The sequence below is a fragment of the Temnothorax americanus genome, unplaced genomic scaffold, assembly GCF_048541705.1.
Source record: "Temnothorax americanus isolate GAGA-0224 unplaced genomic scaffold, ASM4854170v1 Scaffold5, whole genome shotgun sequence".
NCBI classification, from domain to species: Eukaryota; Metazoa; Arthropoda; class Insecta; order Hymenoptera; family Formicidae; genus Temnothorax; species Temnothorax americanus.
Window position 1 is genome coordinate 7,134,228 of NW_027509657.1, and position 23,708 is coordinate 7,157,935.

General features: G+C 41.2%; 4 protein-coding genes across 11 annotated transcripts in view; 1 reads left to right on the top strand and 3 right to left on the bottom strand.

Annotated features, from left to right (window-relative positions):
* The window catches only part of LOC143903892 (kinesin-like protein KIF13A), a 35,829-nt gene extending 32,186 nt beyond the window's left edge, over window positions 1–3,643 (bottom strand). For all 4 annotated transcript variants that reach the window (XM_077417925.1, XM_077417927.1, XM_077417926.1 and 1 more), the window contains exon 1: window positions 3,264–3,643. In XM_077417925.1, the coding sequence (XP_077274051.1) occupies window positions 3,264–3,318 (55 nt within the window). In that variant the 5' untranslated portion in view covers window positions 3,319–3,643. The remainder of the gene's footprint in view (window positions 1–3,263) is intronic.
* Window positions 3,644–4,072: 429 nt separating this feature from the next.
* Pi31 (Proteasome inhibitor 31 kDa) lies at window positions 4,073–9,645 on the top strand. Of its 5 annotated transcripts, none has more exons than XM_077417971.1 (5): window positions 5,882–6,024; window positions 7,802–7,951; window positions 8,051–8,319; window positions 8,737–8,883; window positions 8,976–9,645. In XM_077417971.1, exons 1-5 carry the CDS (start codon window positions 6,019–6,021, stop codon window positions 9,109–9,111), a joined length of 708 nt encoding a protein of 235 aa, XP_077274097.1. In that variant the 5' UTR covers window positions 5,882–6,018; the 3' UTR covers window positions 9,112–9,645. The 5 variants fall into 5 exon arrangements, 2 of the variants coding, with proteins under 2 accessions (XP_077274097.1, XP_077274096.1); XM_077417970.1 differs by lacking the exon at window positions 5,882–6,024 and adding an exon at window positions 6,968–7,394; XR_013258827.1 differs by lacking the exons at window positions 8,051–8,319; window positions 8,737–8,883; window positions 8,976–9,645 and adding exons at window positions 4,073–4,165; window positions 4,259–5,725 and having other exon boundaries at window positions 5,818–6,024; window positions 7,802–7,934.
* Window positions 9,646–12,035: 2,390 nt separating this feature from the next.
* On the bottom strand, window positions 12,036–13,670 carry LOC143903912 (PRL-1 phosphatase-like). The gene is made up of 4 exons (XM_077417984.1): window positions 13,536–13,670; window positions 13,295–13,426; window positions 12,993–13,159; window positions 12,036–12,879 (listed from the first exon to the last, which is right to left on the bottom strand). Exons 1-4 carry the CDS (start codon window positions 13,650–13,652, stop codon window positions 12,768–12,770), a joined length of 528 nt encoding a protein of 175 aa, XP_077274110.1. The 5' UTR covers window positions 13,653–13,670; the 3' UTR covers window positions 12,036–12,767.
* LOC143903897 (solute carrier organic anion transporter family member 3A1-like) overlaps window positions 13,540–23,708 on the bottom strand; it is a 34,534-nt gene continuing 24,365 nt past the window's right edge. The window contains exons 14-15 of the mRNA XM_077417945.1: window positions 14,119–14,459; window positions 13,540–14,014 (exon numbers count right to left, since the gene is read on the bottom strand). The gene's annotated coding sequence lies outside the window, so the exon portion shown is untranslated. The remainder of the gene's footprint in view (window positions 14,015–14,118; window positions 14,460–23,708) is intronic.

The following is a 23,708-nucleotide window of genomic DNA, read 5'->3' on the forward strand; positions in this document are numbered from 1 at the left end:
ATATTTTTTTTAATTTTTAATTTTTTTATGATTTTTAAAACGCTCGAAGAAGTCGTCTTTTTATATAAGCGAGAACGAAGGTGAGGTGCCGCGATCGATTCTAAAAATAGTTTTAATTATTTTAAATAAGTTATTATAAATTATATATAAATCACGATTGTGTATACGTTGCGCGAAAGCTGTCGTTGATTAACTCGACGCGTGAAAAAGATACGAGGAAATGTGTGAAAAGAAAATATTAGAAACACGTATTTGTACATCTTAAACCTTCAGTCTCGAGTTCGCTCGAAGAAATTCTGAAATCCGAGCAGATTCTTTTCTCGCTATCCATGGACTTCATGCTACCGTGGAATAAGGAATAAACCCTACGCGCGCGCGCGCGCCAGTTTGAGAATTCGCCAAGTCGACATCGACAGTTGTTCGTTGGATATGCAGCCGATAGATATATCGCCAAAATGCAAAATGCAAAGAATGGAAAAATCGCGAAATTGAAATGAAAAAATTATGCGACGATAAAATGACTAGACCTTTCACTTTCGCGCACGGACGTAAAAGTTAATTTTTTTACCACGAGCTTTCTCATTCGCTCATCTCAATCGCGAACTCTACGCGTGTGCCGTCTGGGTTCGTCGTATTATATTATAACGGTCATTTACAATGACGAACATATCTCGTTCGGCCGATTGTTCGACAATAGAAGGAAAATGAATTACGCGAGTTACGCGAGGAGTAGGTATCGTAAGTAATAAAAATAAATTTCAAATAGACAGTATTTTCAAATTTACAAACTGTGAAGCTGTATGCGAAGCTGAAATATAAAAATAATGAAAAACGCAGTGCTCTCTCGTTTCTCTCATCAAAATAGTCGGATCGGGTCAGTTTACTCTAGAGACCGTTTCTCTCCGTGCAAGCGTGTGCGCTTTCTCTCCAATGAATTTCTTGTTCTCGCGCTCGCCACTCGACGTCCAATGTGCCGCGCCATTTATCTTTCGCGACTCGCGAGACCAATCCATTTTTGACGATACATCGAAGAACGATCCGTCGAAGCGGTCGAAGGATCAACAGGGCCAAGCCAGGGCCAAGAATCAGATCGATCAGATTAATTGCGTTCGCGCGCAACCTTTGCGCTACCTCGATGATCGAATACGAAATCGTTATAAAGCCGCGACGATATAGGCGGTATAGGAGTAGAAGGCGGTTGAGAAAGGGGATGATGACTCATTAAAGTAGGTAGAGGTAGAAAGCAAATGGCACGAGCTTCTTCGTACGCCGCGCCGCGGCATCGCGTAGCGCTTGTTACACGCCGCCGTAACAAGTATGTACATCGAACGTCGCGTCGCGTCGATTCAAGAAAGTCAAGAGTATATACGCGATGATAGAGAGAGGGCAATGCCAATCCAAGGCGGGTGCAAGTTTGATCGTTGGATATAGATATTAATTAACACGCATCATTGCGATACTTTATTGGGGGTTACCTCGGCGTTAATAATTTTAATATTGTGCTTTATGCTTCACGAAGCTATTCTCGAGACTCATCATCCGCGTGAATTGGCGAAAATCTATGACACGTTAACTTATCGTCGACAAATTATTGTTCGTCGTACGCGTGCGATGCAAATCAAGACGTCGTGGCGTCGCGTCGCGTCCGAGAAAGACGATTTGCGATCGAAAGTGCACCACGTCGCCAAATTACCGCATGCCCGACACTTTCTAGAAATACTATACGTACAAAGTAGTCGGACGAAAAGTAACGGTAAGGTAATAAGAGGTTGCTATTTACGCAACCTACAACCTTATCGAGTCGTCGTAATTTACAAATAACCGTATATAGGAAAGAGGAAAGAGGGGAGAGGCTTTGATCGGAAAGATTGGAAATTTTTGAATCGGTGGTGGCTCGCGACGGAGCTCGATGACAAGAGGAGAGATATCGGGCATTGGGCAGATAACGACGCGAGTCTGGCGAGAAATAACGAGAAGCGCGTAGCCCGCTGGCTAGGTACACCGTCGGCGTCGCGCGAATTAAATCTTACGAGCGCGAGAGTTTGGCGATTAACACGCGCGGAAAAGAGAGGGAAAATTGCGCAACCTTATCGCAGAGAATCGCGTTATGTTATGCTCCGTTTTCGCTCCTCGTCACGTTCGCTTCGTTAAAGTCAGCGCTAAAAACTCGACGGCTCGACGCGATGTTGCGCGCGGAAGCGCGAGATATATAGTTTAACAACGATTGGAAAATGATGGTCTTGTCGTCTCATTCTCCGATCCTCGATCCCAAAGACATCCCAGGGATCACGCGTTTCCCCCGACCCCGATCGATATTCCAAGGTCATCGGACTAACGTCTCTCGCGCGCTTCGTCACGCGCTCGACGCCTCGCTCCGTCTCGAGCGTCTCGGTCGGCGGCACTCCGGCGCTGCAGACTGCAGGGTCTTTCGCCTTTATTCTAAATCTAAACCGTCATCTACCAACGAAAGGCATTTTTCACCCGCTCGAAATAATCGCGTCGCACGCGTCGGGAGGATAAGATAATTGGCGAATCTCGAGAAACTTGCGACTGCCGTTCGGACCTTCGGACCTTCGCGGAGTTTCGAACTCGACTGACTTGTCCGATACATATATATTTTCTACGCGACACGCACCGACCGACGCGGTGGCGCGGAACGATTTTCGTCCCGGATTGCCCGCGGCCCGACGTCCGACTTCCATTTCGCCTCGTTGGTCACTGATTCTAAGGCGAAATGGAGAACAGTCAGTCACAGGTGCGTTTAGCGTTTAACGTTTAGCGACGAGTGTGTAGCTGTCACGGCCGGCGCGAAGAGCCCGCGAATCTCGTCAACGTCGAGCATCGTTTCAACATTTTGCGACTCGGCGACGATGGTCCTTGAGCCTGCCTCGCAACTCGCGACTCGCAGCGCGATGTACCCCGCTGGAGCGCGCGTCATCGTGATCGGCCGAGACTCGATAAAACGATAACGCGCGCGCGCGCGCGCGCGAGAGAGAGAGAGAGTGGCAACGCGGATCGAGCGGAGCGGAAACCCTGTGCGCCTGTCACGAGCGCACCTGTCCATTGAGCTCCGTTGAGCTATCGGGCCATTCGGGCCCCGCGACACAGAACCGAGGGTCAATTGCATTTTTTTCCGCGGAGAGGGTCTTTGGCCATGTTCGATCCCCGAAATGAAATCGCGCGGCGCGAGGCGAGGCGAGGCGGGGCAAAGCTCCGTTGGAGGCGGAGGCAGAGGCGCGGCAGGAACGTCGAGAGATACGTACCTCTGCGATTAAACGGCCGGACCCGTACGGCAACCTTTATTTTATCCGTAGCCATGACTTTTGCGCACACACCGGTACGCGCGCACTCCTCGCGTATCACTGTCACGCGCGATCCGCGAAAAACCGTCCGGCGCGCGATTACGCCTGCACCCGATTACGTCTACTCTCGCACGATTCGCACATTATTCTCCGCTACATTATTCTCGACCCGACCCGCGAACCTGTCATCTTTCGAACGACACTGCGTCTGACTGCGTCTGTACCGTCTACCCCGAGCCACCCGTGACACACTTCGCCATATTGCTTGAAGTCCGTCGTCAGCCGTCAGCGCTTGAGAGCGCAGCGCTGGACAACCAGACAACGACGGTCATCCAGGCCGTCGCGCTATCCGCTATCGAGGCTATCGAACGATAGTGTGTTTTCGAGAATCGCCGTTAGGGACGCTCCACACGCTCGTATGACTCGCTCGTATCTCACTCTATCGTCGCCCGTCGGCGTCGGCGTCGTCGTGATCGGACCAAAGTCACTAGATTCATCGACCAATGGCCTAGTTTACACCGATTTCTCTTGTCAATCATGAATCTTTTCCCCTAGGGTGGAAACGTGAAAAATGAAAAATCTCTCTTTCTATTGACGTTAAATAGAAAGAGATAGTCATATAAAACTTTTCACTTTCCACGTTCCACATGATTGACGTGATTGACATGATCGACCCCCTGATCAGCCAATAATGAGACTTATTTACTAGTTATTTACTATTTGATACGCGTATATCAAGAGATCGGTGTAAACTAGGCCAATATGTATTGTATACATACGTATCTATGAGGTCTACGGTCCATGCGCGTGACGTAGGTGACGTATATCGTATATTTATGTCGAACACACGTGCAGTTTTGGCGGTACGTCGGTAATTGTCGTATCGTCGTATGTCAATTTCTCGTTTCTCGCTAATCTTGAATTTGCAACGAATCACGCGTATACAATTTTTACAGAATCGATAAAGAGGACAGCTTTGAAGCATTTCGAGCAACTCGGAGATAGGAGCCAAGGAGCATACTGGGATAATTTTTAGAGGGGGCAGCAACTTGTGTAGAAATGATTGTTAAAATCGAAAAGATAATAAGCTGCTCCTCGGAACATCCGCTGTATCCCGCCGCCAATCTTCTTCAACGTAATTCCGAAAATTGGAAAGCTACGTGGCGATGTGGCAAACCGGGAGAAATGCTGGCGCACGTCATCTTTCAGCTCGCTGAGCCTTCCTACGTTACGGGAGTCGATATTGGCAATTATCGGAGTTGCGTCGTCATTGTCACTGGATCCACGTCCGCGGAACCTGACACGTGGACGGTTATCGTCAACCACAAGTTCATGACCAACGACGAAGCTGCAAACGACAAGTTTAAGGATCAAGTTCAATTGTTTACTAAAAGGGAATTAAATCCGGATACCTTGAAGATCAAATTTGATCGAATCAAAGTTACCTGCGTGCAATCGGCCAATTTGAAAGTGTTGTTTGGATTGTCGTACGTCATTTTAAGATCAGATTCCACCGTTGATTTAGGCTTGGATGCATTTGGCAAGTTTAAACTTAAACAACCGTGCGTCGTCAAGACCCCCATGGAAATGATGAAAGAAACGATCCTTGGCAAAGCGGAAGATACAAAGACGGATTATAGGGAGGACTTACGCGAGCGAATCCAGAAAAATTCGACGGAGAAATTTGTCGAGCGTCGAGAGGAACGAAAACTTGTGAGGAGGCCGTTGTTAGAAAAGTTGGAAGCTGGAGAAGCCGATCAAGTTTTTGGGAAACGTGGCGAGACCCAGCCGCAACGCCCGAAAGATCGGAGAGACGATATATGTGATGAGTTATTTGATCAAAGTCCCAAAAATACCACAAATATAACCGATGAAAAAGTGACGAGAACACCTTTCGGAGACGTTGTACCTCCGCGAAACGCCGATACTGATAAAAATAATACGAAAGATCCCGCTCAAAGTCCTTCGACTTCTAAGAAACGCTGTTTGAGCGAGTTGGACAATTTGCCGAGTGCGAAACGCAGCGAAAGAACGAAACGAAGGTGCTCGGAATGTCGCGCGGGCTCGCGAGATCACCTATGTACGACTTGTCGACGACTGCCACAGCCCAAAGACATCGAGAATGCTCGCGCTCCTTCGAAAACGAGCGGCAACGTTCCCGCAAAACTGAAAAAACCGTTTAAAGAATTGTTCGACGACGTTACGTTCTCCCTCAGCGGATACGTCAATCCACGGAGAGACGAAATTAGAAGAAAGGCTCTTACTATGGGTGCCAGATATGTTCCCGATCCAAATACAACTAATAAAAAATGCACTTATTTGATATGTGCTTTTAAAAATACTCCAAAATACCAACGGTTCAAAAATCACACGAAAATTGTTTCTCATACTTTCATCGAGGAATGTTTTGATAAAAAAACGAGGTACGCGGCATAAAGTTTCATATATTACTTTTATTAGAGATTTTAAAAAGTTATGTGTAAAGAGAGAGTCACAAAAATTATGTATTTTACAGATTTTCTTGGAGGCGATACGCTTTAGACCAAAAAGATAAATTGCAGCCCGAGAGCGAAGAAGAAATTGATGGTGATCGATCGGAATCCGTATATGATATGGACACCGATGCCGATTCAGATTATTAATATTCTAGTCGAGTTACGTTAATTGTATTAATATTGATATATCGATTGGTCTCCTGGTCTCCTTTAATATTTATATGTCGGTATGTTGAACGATCGATTTTAGACCTTCGATAGAGAACGATCGAGAAACTAGCATTTTCTTTAAATTCTCAAAGAAATATATTTTTTTATGTAGGTACATAGATGCACATATTTGACACATTTGGTATGTACAGTCGAGAGTACGCGCGCGCGATTAAAACTAAATTTTTTGTAACGCTATGAAATTGGATACAATATCGAAATTGTTTTGCGAATTATGTGATTGTATCGAAAGTCGGAAGATGAAAAAACGGCAAGGTTTCGTTGATGAGACGATAAAAGGTTTTGTGTGTGAACCTGATAAAGCTTTTAAAAATATTTACAGATTTGAATATACAGGTTATGAAATGTTTAAAGGAATGTCACGTTTTGCTACCGGACATTTTAGAGAGAGTAAAAAAATTAATTTGTCAATCATTGTACGATAAAATTAAAGATAAAAAAAAACACATTGCACGTGTCTCCGTTCGGCTTATTTTATTTTACAACGGGCATTGCGCGCACGCGTATATTTTAACGAAATCAGAAGATGTAGCTTAATTGAGTCCAGTTTGTAATATCTCACGCGTTGCCGGTATATGTGTGTGTGTGTGTGTGTGTGTGTGTGTGTGTGTGTGTGTGTGTGTGTGTGTGTGTGTGTGTGTGTGTGTGTGTGTGTGTGTGTGTGTGTGTGTGTGTGTGTGTGTGTGTGTGTGTGTGTGTGTGTGTGTGTGTGTGTGTGTGTGTGTGTGTGTGTGTGTGTGTGTGTGTTTTCTACATTATATAAATAAATTATTTTAGTCACAAATTTATGTTTGCTTCGAAATCCTGTCAGAGCGGTCGAAGCTATCGAATGAGAACAAACGCGCGCGGCGCGACACGTGACTCGTGGAAAATGGAAAATATGGAAATGTGGAAGTGGGGAGTGGGGAGTGGGGAGTGGGGAGAAATATGCTATTGAGCGTAGAACGGAATAGATGAGCGCGTTCGCATCGTAGCGTTAAAACGTTGTATGACTGGGCGGTGTACGATACATACGTACACCCATAACCTATACTCGACAAATGCGTGCCCGAAAATCAATGATATTCACATTTACATTTCACAATTCGGTCACGTCAGTCGTCACGCAACGCGACACCCAGGTGTAGTCGGTTGTTCCGTAACGGTAGTGGCGTGCGCGCGGGCGCTTGACAAATTTGCAAGCTAATTTATCGGCGATTGTCACCAGATTATTATCAAGATGACCGATGTAAATAGCGTGTTCGGCTTCGAGCTCTTCCAAAAACTCTATCGCGATGACATCCGTAAGAAAGAAGACGTGATAATTTTATTTGTGCACTGGTACTTGATAAAGTCTGGATTTAGATGCATTGGCATCGGAGATGAAGTAAGTTCCGATGACAAGATAGACGTCCTGCGATAATACCGAAATCCATATACGCGTTTCACATTCGTCTTACATTTAAAAGCATCTTTCGTAATAGTCTTTTCAAAATTCTAACCTATACGTGTATAAAGTATTTTGGTAATATAATTTTATATAAGAATTTTGTAAACAAATTTGTTCTTAGGTACAACTTTCTTAGATTCGAGTGAAAATGTTTTTTCAAGAGCGTTACCGAATAGATTAGATTAGATTAGACGCATCGAGTGGTATCACGAGTATCGAGCGTAGCACGTTAAATTCATTGTTCGATCGTTTGACGAGAATTTCGGACATATGCGGATAATGCGCGTCATACGTCATACGTTGTAATTATCTTAAAAATGACGTTGAAATTTACAATTGTTTAGGTTGTGTTTGATGGATCGGAGAAAGGATCCGAATTACTCCCAACGGAATGGAATCTACGTCCCAATTATGCGTTACGTTATGTAAGAGATGGAAAATTACACGTACTTCTTGGAATCAAGTCGGATACAGATCTACTGTTGAACTTGATGGTAACTTACACGATGATGTGACAGCAAAATTTCTAAATTAATTAAGTAACAGTGTGTGATCGCCTGAAATATTATATATTTAAAATGTCATTCTTATAGAGGCACCACGATAATTTTATAATTAGTATTCCGTTCCCTATCGAGAGAACTGTATCTGCGTTACACGGACCTTTAGAGATTACGATACCAGACTATCGGGCAATCTTACATAATATACAAAAAGATTTTGTAAGCCCGACGTGTTCTAATGACGCAGCGACTCAAACAACCGTACCAAATAACGGTGGTTCCTCCGAAACAAACAGGATTCCAGCGCGCAATGATCGTCATCCATTGGGGATAGGACCCAGTTATCAGCCGTCGTATCGGTAAATCAATATCGATTTAATTATTGTCCCTATATGACTTTTTGTATTAGTTTAGGTCTTCGAGTGAAAAGAAATCAAAATGCATCATTTTGAGAGAGCTCGAGACCGTTAATTACTTTCCATTATTACGCGTAATAATATAGGGCCAATTCCTTTTAGTGACGCTTGGCATTCAATGAATAACAAAGACGGAACGACTTATGTCGCTAAAAGGAATTGGCCCTATAGTATACATACTCGTATATATGTGCAAACATGTGCGTTGCTCTACATTCATTAAATGTCGATATTTTATAAATTATTACAATTTTCAATCAATTATTATTAAATTTTTCTACATTGTTCTATTTTAACGTGATCTAGCAGGTGTAGTTAATTTAATTATTTATTTCTATCATTATATATATATATATATAGACCTGAACATGATCCTGCGAGAGTAGGAGTTAGAGATCTCGATCCATTTGGAGAAGGCAGTGGTATGATATTCGATCCGTTTAACACGAGACACGGTCTAATTGGACGCTCACCGAGTGGCTTAGGAGTACCTGGAGTATTGCCGCCGTATGTTCTATGATTAGTGTGCTATTTTATGTGTGTGTGTGCGAGAGGATCCATTTTCTAATTTAAGAATCAATTTAAACGTTATATTGTAGAGGTGCGATACCACCTGGTGCAAGATTCAGTCCTTTCGGTCCACCAGAGTTGAATCCACCATCGAGACCGCACCGTCTCCGTAGACCCGGCGACGACCATTTACCTCCTCCAGGATATGACGATATGTTTCAGTGATGCGTTAAAAAAAATTGTAACTTGATAAAAATGAAGGTAAAGGTTACGAGTGCGGACAGTTGCCAAGTATGTTGCAGAGTATGTCTGTATAATATGCTCTTTCGCTAACATCTTCTACGAATTGTAAAGTGTTTGCATATACATATAAAGAACCGTACACATGAAAGACACATATATCATGCTTCTCTGAAGAGAGGAGTAAAGTTGGAAAATTATTTATACAATAAGCATATCAGGGTATAAGAATTATTATAAAACGTTCCTTTTTTCACAAAACAACTTCCATTCCTTTTTATTTCGTTTACCGATGTTTACAATGTAACAAAACGATTTCTTGTCTTTAATTTAATTAAAAGGAATTGTGTAATGCGATAGATAGGAAATTATATTCAAAAATTAAACGGTAATCTCTCTTTGCTTAAATTGCGCTAACTGGTTACTTTTATTTCTTGTTTAATCAATTTGTAGAGAGTGATTGTTCTTATTTTATTATGTCGGTTCAAAATAGAGGATTTTCTTTGCTATCTAAATTGTTCTCCCTTGAAATATTCACATTAGACGCGTATGATTAAACACAAGAGATCTTTATCGATACATAAAATTATTGTATTATCTAGACCCATATCAAGTGTAGCTATTTAAAAAAGATAATTTAAACTATAATACAATTGCGCATTTGTTTTTCGAGTAATATTAGTTTTTGCAGCGGTTCGATTCATTTCTTCGAGAAATAAAACATTCCACGCTGCGTGGAATGCGTACTATCGTTTATATAAGCGTTAATAAGCGTTATTGCACAGCAGAACAATTTTTACATTATTGTTATATCGTAATTGAACATTTAATTTATTTCAAATAAAACAGCAACGGGTGTGCATAATTTTCTACACCTGTTAGCATCACAGCTTCAATAACCACGATCCTTCTGCTTCCGCGGTCTATACTTTTTTACGCAGATAGAGAAAATTATATCACAGATATAATAAGAGATATTTATAATATTTATAAAATTATTTAGCGATTTAATTAAATACCTTGAAGAAGTGAATCGATGCGCAAGAGTAATGATTAAAGAAACGATGAAAAAATTATACTGGTAACTTTTAAAATAATATCTATTTTGTCATGTATATCGGCACGATTTCTTTCCAATAAAATGGTTTGTATTTAAAAAATCATGTTAAATTGCTTTATCGTAATTGAACTAGAATTAAACGGGTGAAAGTAATGGTACTTTTGCGTTTAAGGTTGGATCTCATATTTGCTTTTATATAATATATATCCGAATATCCCTCGTCCCATCCTCTGGTAAAAAATATTGCAGTTTTCAATATTACAAAAAAGGAGATGTACCAGATTTTAATTTCGTTTCGAGTCTGCGATTGTAGTGAATGTACTCCATTATTATCACTCGTTAAAGAATATGTACGAGTAATTAAAGTTGCCTCTTGTCGTCTATTTAATAGCTAATTGCAAGTAATCGATTACCAATCGATTGTGTTTAGTCATCGTTTGTTAGAAGAGGTAAATTTCCAATACGCGATTAACAAACGTGTAACGATACGTAATCATTGTTGACACTGTCGTTCTGGTGCTCGACAGTGCGGCGGGTCTCTCGGGTGTCTCGCAGCAATTAAATTTACTTGGTTGAACGTAGCGATATACAGCAACAAGACTTTATTGCCGCGTAACCATTGTGTGCAATAGTTTCATTTCCGGAACGCACCCATTGTTGAGCAGGACAATCAGAAGCAAGGACAACATACGAATACAAAGTAACGTACATTCACATAAAATCAGCAGACACGCGTGAAATGTTCTAAGTATTATTACATTTGTTATTATTTTACGAGTGAATTTTTCTATCCTTTGAACACAGTTTAGTGTGGCGTACACAGCGTCGTTGACAATTTTACCAAGATAGGAGACGATGATGACTTTACATAATATGCTTGTATCAGATTGAAAAATCTACTTCGACTAAAAGTTAGATATGCAAAGATTTTGGTAAAATTGTCATTGAGCTACGGTAATACGTGATATACAGCTCTGGAGTGATTTGCTTCACATTAGTTTTTCATTATCCATCATTCAAGTTAACGCAGATTCCAAGTCCAATAAGAGTTAAAAACATCCATCAGCGATTCGGCATGCCATTGGAAATGCAACGCAATATCTTTCTCTTTTGTTCTTCAAATTAAAAGAAATTTAATTTGAAATATCTTATAGCTCTAATGCTGCGATTCACAGTGTTATCTGTCAAATATTTCTGCCAAATATTAAAATGTGTAATCCAAGCATAAGTTATTGCTGTCTAATGTTTTGTTAATTAAAATCAATGTCGGTTGTAATTAACAGAATTCCGTATAAACACAACGCATGTGATAAAAATAGAAGAAAAAAATAAAAAGAAGATAGTAGTTTAGTACATTACAATATCATGTTTTGCAAGTGTGATGCATTTAACATGCATACGTACTCCTTTAGCGTAAAATTAATAATCTTTTATTATGTCTTGATTCGGTATAAAAATAATTTTGATGTCGAGCATCTCGGAATTTCATATTTTTGCAAAGTTGCGGCTGATACATTGTTTCGAAAATAGCTTTCTAAAGAAAGCCATTCCTTGAACAGAATACATATACACGTATTTTCATTTTATTACGAGCGCATGCTGCGGAAAATGTATATAAAATCTTCCTAAAGAGTAGTATTATATTTGACATTCAAAGCAGATTGCCTTGATAATTTTCTTTAAAAAGAAAATGTCTTTAAAAAGAATTGTATATAGACATTAATTCTGATTCGGATTCTAGTTTTACACATCTTGACATTTGTATAAAGGAACGCATTTGCTTCTTTATAATATAATCTTATTTTATCTTGAAATTTAATTTAATAAATTGTAAATATTCTCTTTCGCGCTCTCTCTCTCTCTCTCTCTCTCTCTCTCTCTCTCTCTCTCTCTCTCTCTCTCTCTCTCCCCCTCTCTCTCTCTCTCTGCGCATGTGTGTATCACACGCGCAACATAATTTAATATCGTAATGAAATAACAAATCGATAATGTATGGATGTGTTACATTCATTACAATTACAATTTCCCTACATTTTTCATTTCTCTAATTAGATAAATCAATATTTTCCTTTTCATTTACAATTGTTTATAAAGAACTTTGGTCTCGTATCGAGAAAAAGATGAGATATATATTACATAATGTACGAGTTTGTACATGTGCGAATAATTCTCGCGTCACGATTTACAAATCAGTAAGGCTAAATGGCAATAATATAGTCAATCATTTTTTTTAAAAGATAGTTATTACCATTTCAGGACTTAACTTTTGTTCTTCCATGGTCAATATTGATCAAGTATCAAAAATAACAGTTTATTTTAAAAGGAAATAGCAACGATTTTGAAGCGAATTTTCCCATCGTTAATGGCTCCTTTCGGAATATAAAATTAGATAATGCAAAATATGCCTCAAAATTGGTTGATACTTATTACCGTTGCATTTCCAGTGATAGACCACTCAGAACAGATTTGCTACAATATGCCACTTGTTGTCAGGCGCAAAATTCTACACATTTATACCAATCAGTATGAATTGGTGAATTTTTTTTCATCTTCTCTTCCCCTTTTCTAAAAGTTCTTTGATCTATTGGATGCAGCAGGAATTTTTTTGTCCGTTCTTGAGCTTCAATCGAGACTTAGGACGATACTTTTCAAGAAAAGTTAACTGCTTCGCGTTTATGGCGCCTCGTCTTTTTCTAAAACAAAGAAAGGAAATTATTACAATTTCCACTTTTTATTTTGTATTTTGTAGTGACGCGCATTCCACCTGTTTGAGCGATACAGATTGCAAGATTGCAAGATGACTTACTCTCTGATAAGGGCAACAGCATCTTCGAACTTGAGCCCAAGTTCGATGAGAGCTATCGCAACCAAGACTGGCGCTCTACCAAGACCCGCGACACAATGCACCGCCACACACGCGTCAGGTGATTCTCGGAATCGGTTCTTTAGCAACTCAAACCATTCATCCACCACCTAAAAATTGTCGGATATGGATGAGTAACGGAAGATGCAATATGCAATGACAATGACAATGACAATGACATTTATTCGAGTTGGAGTTGTCCCCTTCACTTTTATCGCAACACAGTCGAAAGATAAGACCTTTACCTCGTTCGGTGGAAATGTACCATCGTCGAATACCAAATCTATCACATTGATCCCCTCTGATTTGAGTTCCTCTACTTTGTACGTTGGTTCGCAGACTCTCACCACCTCCTTTACATTGTGCTTTTTCAGTTCCTATTAAAGAAACGTAATTATATGCAATTTAGATTATCAGACGTAACAATAAAGGATAAAAATAAAGATTCTTGAACGATGCCTTGGACAGTTTCGCTCGTATACTAACTTGAATAAAGGTATGGATGGTTTGATCATTGGGCCGATCAGTAATGAGGAACTTCATGTTTTTGTATTCAATCTCGGCGGGCGCCGGTCTGATATCCTTTACCCTCATGTTGCTCATTTCCTTGTTAACCGCAGAGATGGTTATATATCTGTACCCTCTCTTATTGTTTTTAACTCTTAAAGATCTTGTACAACTTGTCTCTTAGAATTTCGTACGCGTGCCACACTACACGAAGCGACAAAGGCTGGATTTGACAACTTAGCCCATTAAATGTCAGTCTTATAAAGTTGTTTTTCATTTAATTAATAGATATTTTTTTACAGAGGACAGAACCGTGGGTTTACATGTAGATTTTAGGTAGGGTCGTCGGGGTGCGAACTTGGCCGAAAAAGTAAGGGCTACGTTACATTAGGCGGTGTTGATATGCGCTTTAATTCTTCCCACTTGAGACTTTTCGACTATAATTCACGGAAGATTACCTGAAATCGATATAATTATAATCAGTAGGCAATAATAAATGTACATGTACATAATTATTGTTAGCTCTTGTTCCGGAGCTTTCCTTAGGGATTTCTACGCTTACCTATTTGGCACTGGGTGCTCCCTGCGACAGGTGCGCTCAGTATCTACGATGCTTGCATCTACTAAGGTAAATTAATAATTTCTATTAAATTCTTCTATGTCTTGCGTGATGACTAGTTGATGATCTTTCTGGCTTCCCCGATGTGATAATTCTCTACTACTTAAATATCCTTCTTCCTCCCTCTCCAAGGTGTTTCCAAGATTTTCCCCTCTTTCCTGCTCTAACGATATCTAATAATTGTCAGGGAGTATGGGCGTGTCTCTCTATTTGTGTTGAGCCTGGCAGTATTCTGCGCTATCCAACTGAAACTCCATGTATGTGAGGATGCACTCACCAGGAAACTGTAACACAGCATCAAAGACGAATATGACCACGTGTTTCTCGGTTGACTCAGTTACGCAATAAAATAAAATGTATTTTCAATCATTTTCATCGCGCGCTATTTAGCTATTTTCGTCATACGCGCACATGACAGTTGCAAAGCGAACTTTCGCGCGGCGCGCGGTCACGCGCTAGTAAGAAAGTCGCGCCTGATGCCAATTCGCAATTCTTCTCGAGCGTCTTGCGACTTGAGAGCTCGAGAGTGCGAAAACTAATTATTCGTTTTCGCACTCTCGTCTCTTTCTTTCCATCTCTACATCTTTGTATTCTGTATTATATTCGTACAACATGATATTCGCCAAAATAATATAGCAATAGTATTTCTTAAATGAATTTAAGCAATTTTGTTTTGACTAAAATTGACGATTGATTAAAATCGATGAAATGTCATTGGGGCGGGGACGCGGGTTGAAGGACCAGGTTTGCGGAAGAAACGTTTTGAGATTAAATAGAGGATGCTACGGTAGCACTTTAGATCGCAGTTTCTAGTTGTCGTATGCCAAGCTTGCGCTGTCGACAGCGCATTCGACAGCGCGCGTATAGTTGACCTCTCGATCTTTCGCCGAGACCGATTTGCGAAAGCTCCCCCTTTTGCGTAACCGAGCCGTCGATATGCGACGTATTACGAGCGTCGCTGATTGACGAGAAAGAGTATGACCGACCGACAACCAGGCATATATGCACCAGAATAACCGAAATTGGCAGGTGAAGAGAAGCTCGAATGAGAGCGCGCGCGGGCTGTAACGCGCTTCGTGAAACGCCGCCAAGGCCAAATCCATCACGATGGCGTCGCGCGTCGACCGCCACACGACTGTATTCTATTCTATTTCTTTCACATGATACCATTGAATCTATGTGTGCCTTCGTGGATGTGTGGGTGTAGCTCCCACCCCCCTCTCTCTCTCTCTCTCTCTCTCTCAGCGTGCATGTATCTACTCGGAAATTTCCAATTTCGATTCAGAGATCGAAAGAATTGCTGAAAAATGTGTACCGTACGTAGCAGCATTTCAATTACTGAACTGGAACTAGACATCTGATGGCTCGACTTGTAAAAAATTGGTCGCGTATAAAGATCATAAAGAGGCTGTACGAAAACCTATCAGATATACAAAAAAAATCCCAAGGCATAAAATTACTCGAATCAGACTACCTACTTAGGCTATGTGACGCGCGTAAACCCGTATTAACAGACTTGTTGGAACAACGTTAGGATATGTGGAAATGGAAACTCAATTTACACTTTATGTAGATGACATATCTCAACTTTGCACAACGTTAACAATCTTCCGAGAATTCTTCTAAACGGGGTATGTACGTTTCCCAATATTAATGATTCATTTAGGTTCTTCAGAAAAAATAAAAACTAAACATACGCGCATTCGTTTACACAAATCAGTAAATACGTATAGTAATATTTTATCTTATTTTTCAGCATGCAATTTTCTACGTACGTACAATAACAGGAATATGTAGCAAGGAATGAAAAAAACTGTGGCAAAAGAATATGTTAAAAATAACGTAAGGATCGCAACGATGTACTTAATTTTGATGACGAACACGTAAAGCCGCGCGTTGTACGATTCGTCGAGAAAATTTAAAAATACATATGTCCGGACACCATTGAATCTATACAGAGAATTTATTCAACATTTATCAGAGGATTTATGCGAAAGATGGTCGCGTGTTTTACAAATTGCGCGGTGCGCAATTGTCATCGTGTTGTATGAACGGTATGAACGTGCAATGTCGCGGCGATGGCGATGTATTCGCTAAGCGACTAAGAAAACAAACCGACCGGTTCACTCATATATACACAACGTGTCCAATAATCGATCGAGACAAGAGAGGGATGAGAGAGAGAGAGAGAGAGAGAGAGAGAGAGAGAGAGAGCCAAATATCTTGGAAACTAAATTGAATCTGACTTTTTTTTCTTTACAATGTTTCATGTTTCATAATTTGATTGAAATAATTTTTGCCTCTTGATCCAACTCGCAAGTTGAATCTCACATTAGAGAATTTCACATTTCCGTGCCTCTGCAAAATCTCTATACGCTAGAATCGCTAAAATCGCGTGATTTTTACAAATGCAAGATCACTGCAACGTAAAAGATTTATAGTCTTGCATAGAGAAATTGGCGCGATTGAAACCACGTCGTGCTTGTATTCATCACCGGAATCGTCAGGAGACTGTCGCAAGATCGACGACGCATTAGTTCTCGTGATAGTAAACAAAATTCTATTTGCGTGTAGTTACGTCGCGAACGCTGTCGGACAGACCGCAAGCCGAAGCGACGTGCGAAGAACAAGCTGAACAAGGCGACAAAAATCGTTTGCTCTACACCTCTATCGATAGAACGTATAATGGAAGTTTCCGTGGGAGAAAATAAATGCGTTGAGTATTTATACGCAGAATATTTTTATCCTTAAATATTATCCGCTTGAACGTCAAAGAAGTGCGACATTCGCAGATGGACTATTCGATACATATTAGGTACAAGTATACATATATATATATATATATATATATATATATATATATATATACGTATATATATATATACGGTATACTCCCGTATGCGAGACGAGACAAGACGAGAGGAGAGGAGCGGAGCGGAGCGGAAAGAAGGCAAGGCGAGGCAAAACGAGACGAGAGAAATCGTGGGTCAGGAGTCAGGATTGAGAGACATAAGAATTTATCTGTGTCTCTCGATGTATTAAACGTTTCTATCGAAGAAAAATTTCGACATTCGACCCAATCTCTAAGATACAAGACAATTTTGTGACGTTGTAAATTGTACGAATTATTATAATGTAGCCGACATCGGTAAAACGGCAAAGGGGAAGATATGTATATGTATGCCTAAGATATGTATCAATAGCGAATATCAATTTAAGTCTCGAAAGAACAGTAGTACTTTGCAACTCGTGCAACACGTTGCATAATTGTCGCAAACGATATCGCGATATTGTCGATGACTTTATAACTCGTCCATGATTTTTCTTTGTCGCGAGAAAAATGAAAATCATGAATCATTTTGACGAAAGTCAAATACTAGGTTAATTATCGCGTCTTTAGGTACCGATCGACACGTATAATACTCACGACGCGACGTGGCAGTCTCGAATGCAATTTTCCGTCATTATTATCGTTATCATTATTATTTAGGCGGAAGTCTCTTACGGTGATTGACCAATACGTATCGATATTTCCCTTCAAACCTTTCGTCGTCGACAAACAACTGGCTATTACCGTGCCACGTTTCATCCGAGTAAAACAACGTTACTCACGTTTAACGTTTATCGTATACGTGTACTTGGCGCGAGACACTACCGTGTCTCTTGATTTATTTCGAAAGCATGTGAAAACTCGGCGATTCCATCATCAGCCTTCGTTCTATTAACGTATCGTCGCTTTCGACAGCCGCGCTATGTCGCGTTTATCGCGCGATACTCGCGAACTTTCGAGTACCGATAATAGCTCCCGCTTCTTTCTCCGAAAGAAGAAATTTGCATCAACCGGAACTGAAATTTTCCTTGACCGCTAGATTAACGAAATCCTTTCGCTACCGTGAGAAAGCGGTATTTTGCTCTTTGCACGCGTAAAAAAGTATATGCTAGCAAACAGGTTTTCGTGATTTACTTAAAACCTGTGCGTAGCGAAAAAAAGATAGAAGAAAGTAAATGACGAGCATTGAATTTTCACGTGTAAACGAGCGATGAAGAGAAGAATGTGCTTATAATGATATTTATTTTTCAGATCACTCTCGTTTGTACCAGTCCGAAAACTAGTCACGCGTACAAAACGCGTTCACGCTGGCGATTATCGTCCAACAACTTTACCTTACGGTCATTTGATAAGAAGTCTGCAAGTCCGAGGTCACGGAAGCGTTTCAAGATAATTTAAGATCTGAGCGTAAAACAATTGGCGTATTGTTAGAACGGTTGTTAGCAACGTGAGAAAATCACCGCACCATCGCCAACAAAGTCACATCTTAATGTCGCGCACGCGTGCACTTTCGCTAAACCATTCCAAATTTTCGACTCAGGATGCAAAATCGTATTCTTCCGTATTGTCCATTTCCGTATTGTCAAAGTGATTGACAGGAGATTCAGAGCTCTCTCTCTCTCCCTCTCCCTCTCTCTCGACGAGTTTCAAATTCCTTAATAATGAAATCTTGTACACGTTAGCGCATTAATTATTTTATTGTTAGATTTAGATTCGTGATCGGTCGGAGAGCGAAAAATTTACATTCTTCCTGGCTTACGGAGAACTCTCGAACGACGTCGCAACAACTGTACCGATTTCACGAGAGAGGCGTGAATCGCGAGATTCGCGAGATCAAAGTAGCGGCGAGCCGTGAGGCCCAGCGAGCGCGCGGCTGATATCGTACGTTCGTCGTGGCAGTCGCGTCGAATCTGGGCCAGCCACAGCGTGGCGATCAAAATAGCACGGCGTCGAGACAGCTTCCACCCTTCTCTTCATCGACCGAGCACTCGTCATCCCGATCCCCTCCACGCACGCACGCACGCACGCACGCACGCACGCATTCGCGCACCACATACGTCAACGCATTCCAACGCGCAATGTTCTTCGACTCTGTCCGCTGTCGTCCGTCGTCCGTTCTCGCAACAGTAACGTTTCGCCTTTTACGGCGTACGGTTGAAACTCGCGGTAAAAACTCGGACCGCATCGAAATTACGTAAATATCGCGTTTCCAACTTTTGCATCGGCGATATTGTTCAAGAATTATTCCTATATCGCTGAAATCTAGCACGGCCGCGCTCCGATTTCCAAAGCGGTTGACGCTGATCGCCTGATCGGCTGATCGGCTGATCGACCGACTTCAATACCGATCGATGAGAACGCGTGCCAAATGGCACGTAATAAAGCATATCGAATTTTCAAGTTCGGTATAGTCTATAAGAAGAGGAACGAATAAATCGCTAATCGTTAACCGTCCGCGGCAATACGATTTCCGTAATCACTATAATCGTCCATTAATGGAATAAATAAAATCACGGACGCGGCGATTACTATACGTTCGATCAGCGCGAATGCGTCGACTCTTGCATTCTCTTGCAAAAAGACGTTTCGTGTTTCCGAATCTTACAATTAGTTCTTTATCCTTAGTCCTCCGATAATGCGTTTTTCTATACCTGAATGTACTACCTTCTGGGCGTAAGATTCGAGTTGGACACGTGCAATCTGCGTGGAAAGTTCAAGTTCTTGGAAACGAACGTTCCTCTTCTGCCGCGTTAAAGAGAGCTAAAGAGAGCTAAAGAGAGCTAAAGAGAGCAACAAAACACGTCAACGAGAGCACTCGAATCCGCACGTTTTTTTTTTTTTTTCCCCAAGATATCATGTGACTCTTGGACGTTCTTTCCAGATAAACGACGAAATAATTAAATCTCTTTAGCTAGGATTAAAAAGACCTCTTGGCTCCTGGCTCCTGACAACTGGCGCGGATACCACTCGCGGGTAGTGCGGATACATCTTTTAGGAAACAAGAGCCGACAAGTGGATCGAGGTTAAACTCGCGAGAGACGAAACGAAACGTTCTTCCTGGTGATTTGCCTCGAGCAAGAATTGAAACGTTCCGTTACGTGCGCGACACGATTGAGGAGAACGAAGAGAAGTGTGAACGAAGACAAAAGTGGAACACCATGCAAGACAGTCGTTGGCCTCTCTCGTCTCTCGGTCGGGTTCGCGTTCGCGTTCGCGATAGCGTAGTACGGCCCTGCGTCCCGTCGACGTCGTTTTAAGGTGTCTACACACTTGCAACAGAACATCGTAATTGCAACATAATCGTAAATAAGATCGGATAGGAGTGATGTCGCGCGTACATATTTGAGATAAATTGTCACCCGAACTGTCGAACCGAACGCCGCGCGTCGCGAACAAAAACATTCTTGCGTCTCATTATTTTCGGTACCTTGGCTTTTCTTTATTCTCAATTTCTCGCGCTTTAACGCTTTAATGACAATAAAGATGACATTTTGCTCTCGCACTCGTCTGGTGTCACATTCATTTATTGCTCGCTTATGTCAAGCCAACATTTCTCATTTTGTTATAACACGTCTGATTTTCTTTCTAGAAAATTTTTGTTATAATATTTAATATATCTGATTTCTGATCTCTCTCTCTCTCTCTCTCTCTCTCTCTCTCTCTCTCTCTCTCTCTCTCTCTCTCTCTCTCTCTGTCGCAGAAATACCGACAAGGGACGGGACGACGCACAGAGCAACTTTGCCGCGAACATTTATGTTGCACTGTTGCAGCAACGACGAGTGCGAGAGAAAAATGTCATCTTTATTGTCATTAAAGCATTAAAGCGTGAAAAATTGAGAAAAGCCAAGGTACCGAATATAATGGGATGCAAGAATGTTCGTTCTTGTTCGCGACGCGCGACGTTCGGGTGACAAAATTTATCTCAAATACACGCGCAACATCACTCCTATCCGATCTTATTTACGATTATGTTGCAGTTACGATGTTCTGTTGCAAGCGTGTACGCGCCTTTACAGACTCGTCCTTCGCCTCGAGGCACACGTACATCGCTCGCAACTGGTCTAGTCGAGATAGTAATTCTATCCAACACGTGGCGCACGGCGCGGCGGGAAGAAAGAGGAACGTCTCGGAATAATCTTGCGGGAAACGCCTTGGTCACGGCTCACGGCGGTGCTGTGTGGAGGCCTGGCTGGCCTGGCTGGTCTCGGAGTCGGAGGCCTCTGAAAAGGTGACACCGACAGAAAAGAGCTAACGCTACACTAATGCCGCTCCGCTCCGCTTCGACGTCGTCGAATTACTCGACGTATTGTTTGACTCCGCGCGTGCTCCTAGTATCCGATTCGTTTGGACGAAACAAAACGCTATTGAACCTTGCGACCTATATTCCGACGACCAACGCAACGGACCAAAAGAGCTAGCGCTAAAAGCTGATGCAGATGACAAACTCGTCAATCGCGCTAAGCAATGCTTGATAAGATGCGCGAAAATTAACGAAACTCTCGAAACGGGATGCGGCTGTTGTTCGCTCTTTCAACTTTCTTACGCATGTATCTTTTAGCTATTTAGCTCTGATATTACACACAACTGTCAAAATATGCTATGACAGCCGCTCACGAAGTTAGCGCAGCAACAGAATCAATCGGCATCGCGGAAAAGAGCCAACAAAGCACGTCGAGACTTTCGAGAAGACTTCGAGAGATGCGAGTATCGATTTAACATGCCTTTTTTTAGAAAAGGATGTAAGAAGAAAAAAGAAAAAAGCGCCATAACAGCGCGCATGAGACGGAAGATATATATCACGTAGAGCTAATTACATTGGATGATATTCTCGCAATTATGTCACGCGCAATATGCCACTCCTGCCACTCCTAGCTTCCTGTCCAGAGTATTCACCATTATGTAACGTATAATGGAATTTACATAACAGGAAACGAAACGCTAGATCCGACGTTACGATTGCGAATCGTAAACGTCGTTGCTGATGCCGTCGCCGTTTCTTCTCAACTGCGTAACGTTTTTAAATTCTGTTCGCGCATAATTTTCGATAACGTTTCATCAAGTTGGATGGAGGCTGTGGAGTCGTTTCATTTAATCGTTAAAAAATTGTGACCATCGGAATTCGCTAGGCTGTTCGCGGCGCTGTAGGTACAGAACTACAGATATAGGTAAGATCCAACACGCGAATATATAGGTATCGCGAGGACTATCGCGCGTTGTATCCCGAGAATTCCAAGTATATTTTTAAGTATTTTAAACGTTCCGAAATAACTTGACGATAATCGAATTGATCGACAATGATCGACAAAGATCAGTCAAATACATCGGTCAATTAGGAATAGAATATTAGGGCGAAAAATTTAATAATTGAACATTAACTTTAAAATATGTATATGCGTTTGTGTTCAACACGCGTCGAGGAACGTTGAGAAACGAAAAACAAAGAGCATTTGGAAAACACTTGGCGAACGATCGATCGCTCATTTTCTTAAGCTCGCTTCGATTTAAAGGACATGTCATTAATCGAATAAAAATCGGCATAATCGGACTCCTGCTGAAAAGTATCGTCTTAAAGCGGGGATAGAGTGATTTAGATTTTAGATTAATCTCGTGTCCAAATATTTGGCGTAAGCGATTTACGACGTTTTTACGAGTTGTAATCGAATTTAATGTGTATTACAGTTGCGAAATGAGATAGCACGTAATTCGATGATCCACGCAAATTAGACGCGCACGTGGTCACGTAAGGCGAGATGACCGAGAGATAATGAGCCTCTTTATTCGGAAAAGCTGAGCCGAGAGTTCTCCGAATCTGTGACAGCTCAACAATATTCTAGACGACATAACGATATATTTGTGTGTGTGTGCGTGCGCGCGCGCGATCTACACAATATCTGCACAATATACGCAAACTATCCGCGTTAATATTCCGACCTTTCCGAAACAAATTTCAACCTATAGACCGACCAACATTGCATCACTGCCACGTGCAAGCGGCTCGTATCAGCTCGTCGCGAGCTTATTTATCTATGGAGAAATTCTTTTGCGATGTAAAACACGTTATATATGCATCTCAATGCATTCGAAAGTTGAAAGGTATAAAGTTAAACGCATAACCCAGTAAAGCCTGATCTACAATGTGTTCTTTGCTTCCTGTTTTCTGCTCTTACCTCTTTGCGACTATCTCGTATTTCGCAATTCCGTCGCGTAACGTGATGTTTCTTGTCTCTTCTGAAGTTCGTCAATTTTTATCTTCGGCGACAGAGAACAAAAAACATCGCGTTACGCGGCGGAATTGCGAAAGACGAGATAGTCGCAAAAGAGGTAAGAGCAGAAAACAGAAAGCAAAGAACACATCGTGGATCAGGCTTAAGAAAAGAAAAGAAACAAAATTAAACCAAAACCAGATAATATTACTCAAGCAATTTCATTGGGATACATTTTTAAATATGCCGAAGAATGTGTGCGTAGAACAAATGTATTAACTAGAAATAAACTATGCTCACACATACATGAGCTATTACTAAATTTTAAGTACAATATTATTTCATGTAAAATACAATATAATCTTTCGTGAATATAAAATTTAGAAAGTTCCAAAATGTACTAGAGTAATTAATTAAAAATATACGCGATAAATTTGATAAAATTCTTTCGTTATCTGATATTAATAAAAACCTATGCCTCTCAACATATGATAATCCTA

Coding starts and splice junctions, on each gene's coding strand:
- Pi31 (XM_077417970.1), top strand. CDS start 7,248: ATGACCGATGTAAATAGCGTGTTCGGCTTCGAGCTCTTCCAAAAACTC. Junction 7,395..7,801: donor GCATTGGCATCGGAGATGAA/GTAAGTTCCGAT, acceptor ACAATTGTTTAG/GTTGTGTTTGATGGATCGGA. Junction 8,884..8,975: donor GTACCTGGAGTATTGCCGCC/GTATGTTCTATG, acceptor GTTATATTGTAG/AGGTGCGATACCACCTGGTG.
- LOC143903912 (XM_077417984.1), bottom strand. CDS start 13,652: ATGAGCAACATGAGGGTAAAGGATATCAGACCGGCGCCCGCCGAGATT. Junction 13,427..13,535: donor CCATCCATACCTTTATTCAA/GTTAGTATACGA, acceptor TTTCTTTAATAG/GAACTGAAAAAGCACAATGT. Junction 13,160..13,294: donor GTACATTTCCACCGAACGAG/GTAAAGGTCTTA, acceptor GACAATTTTTAG/GTGGTGGATGAATGGTTTGA.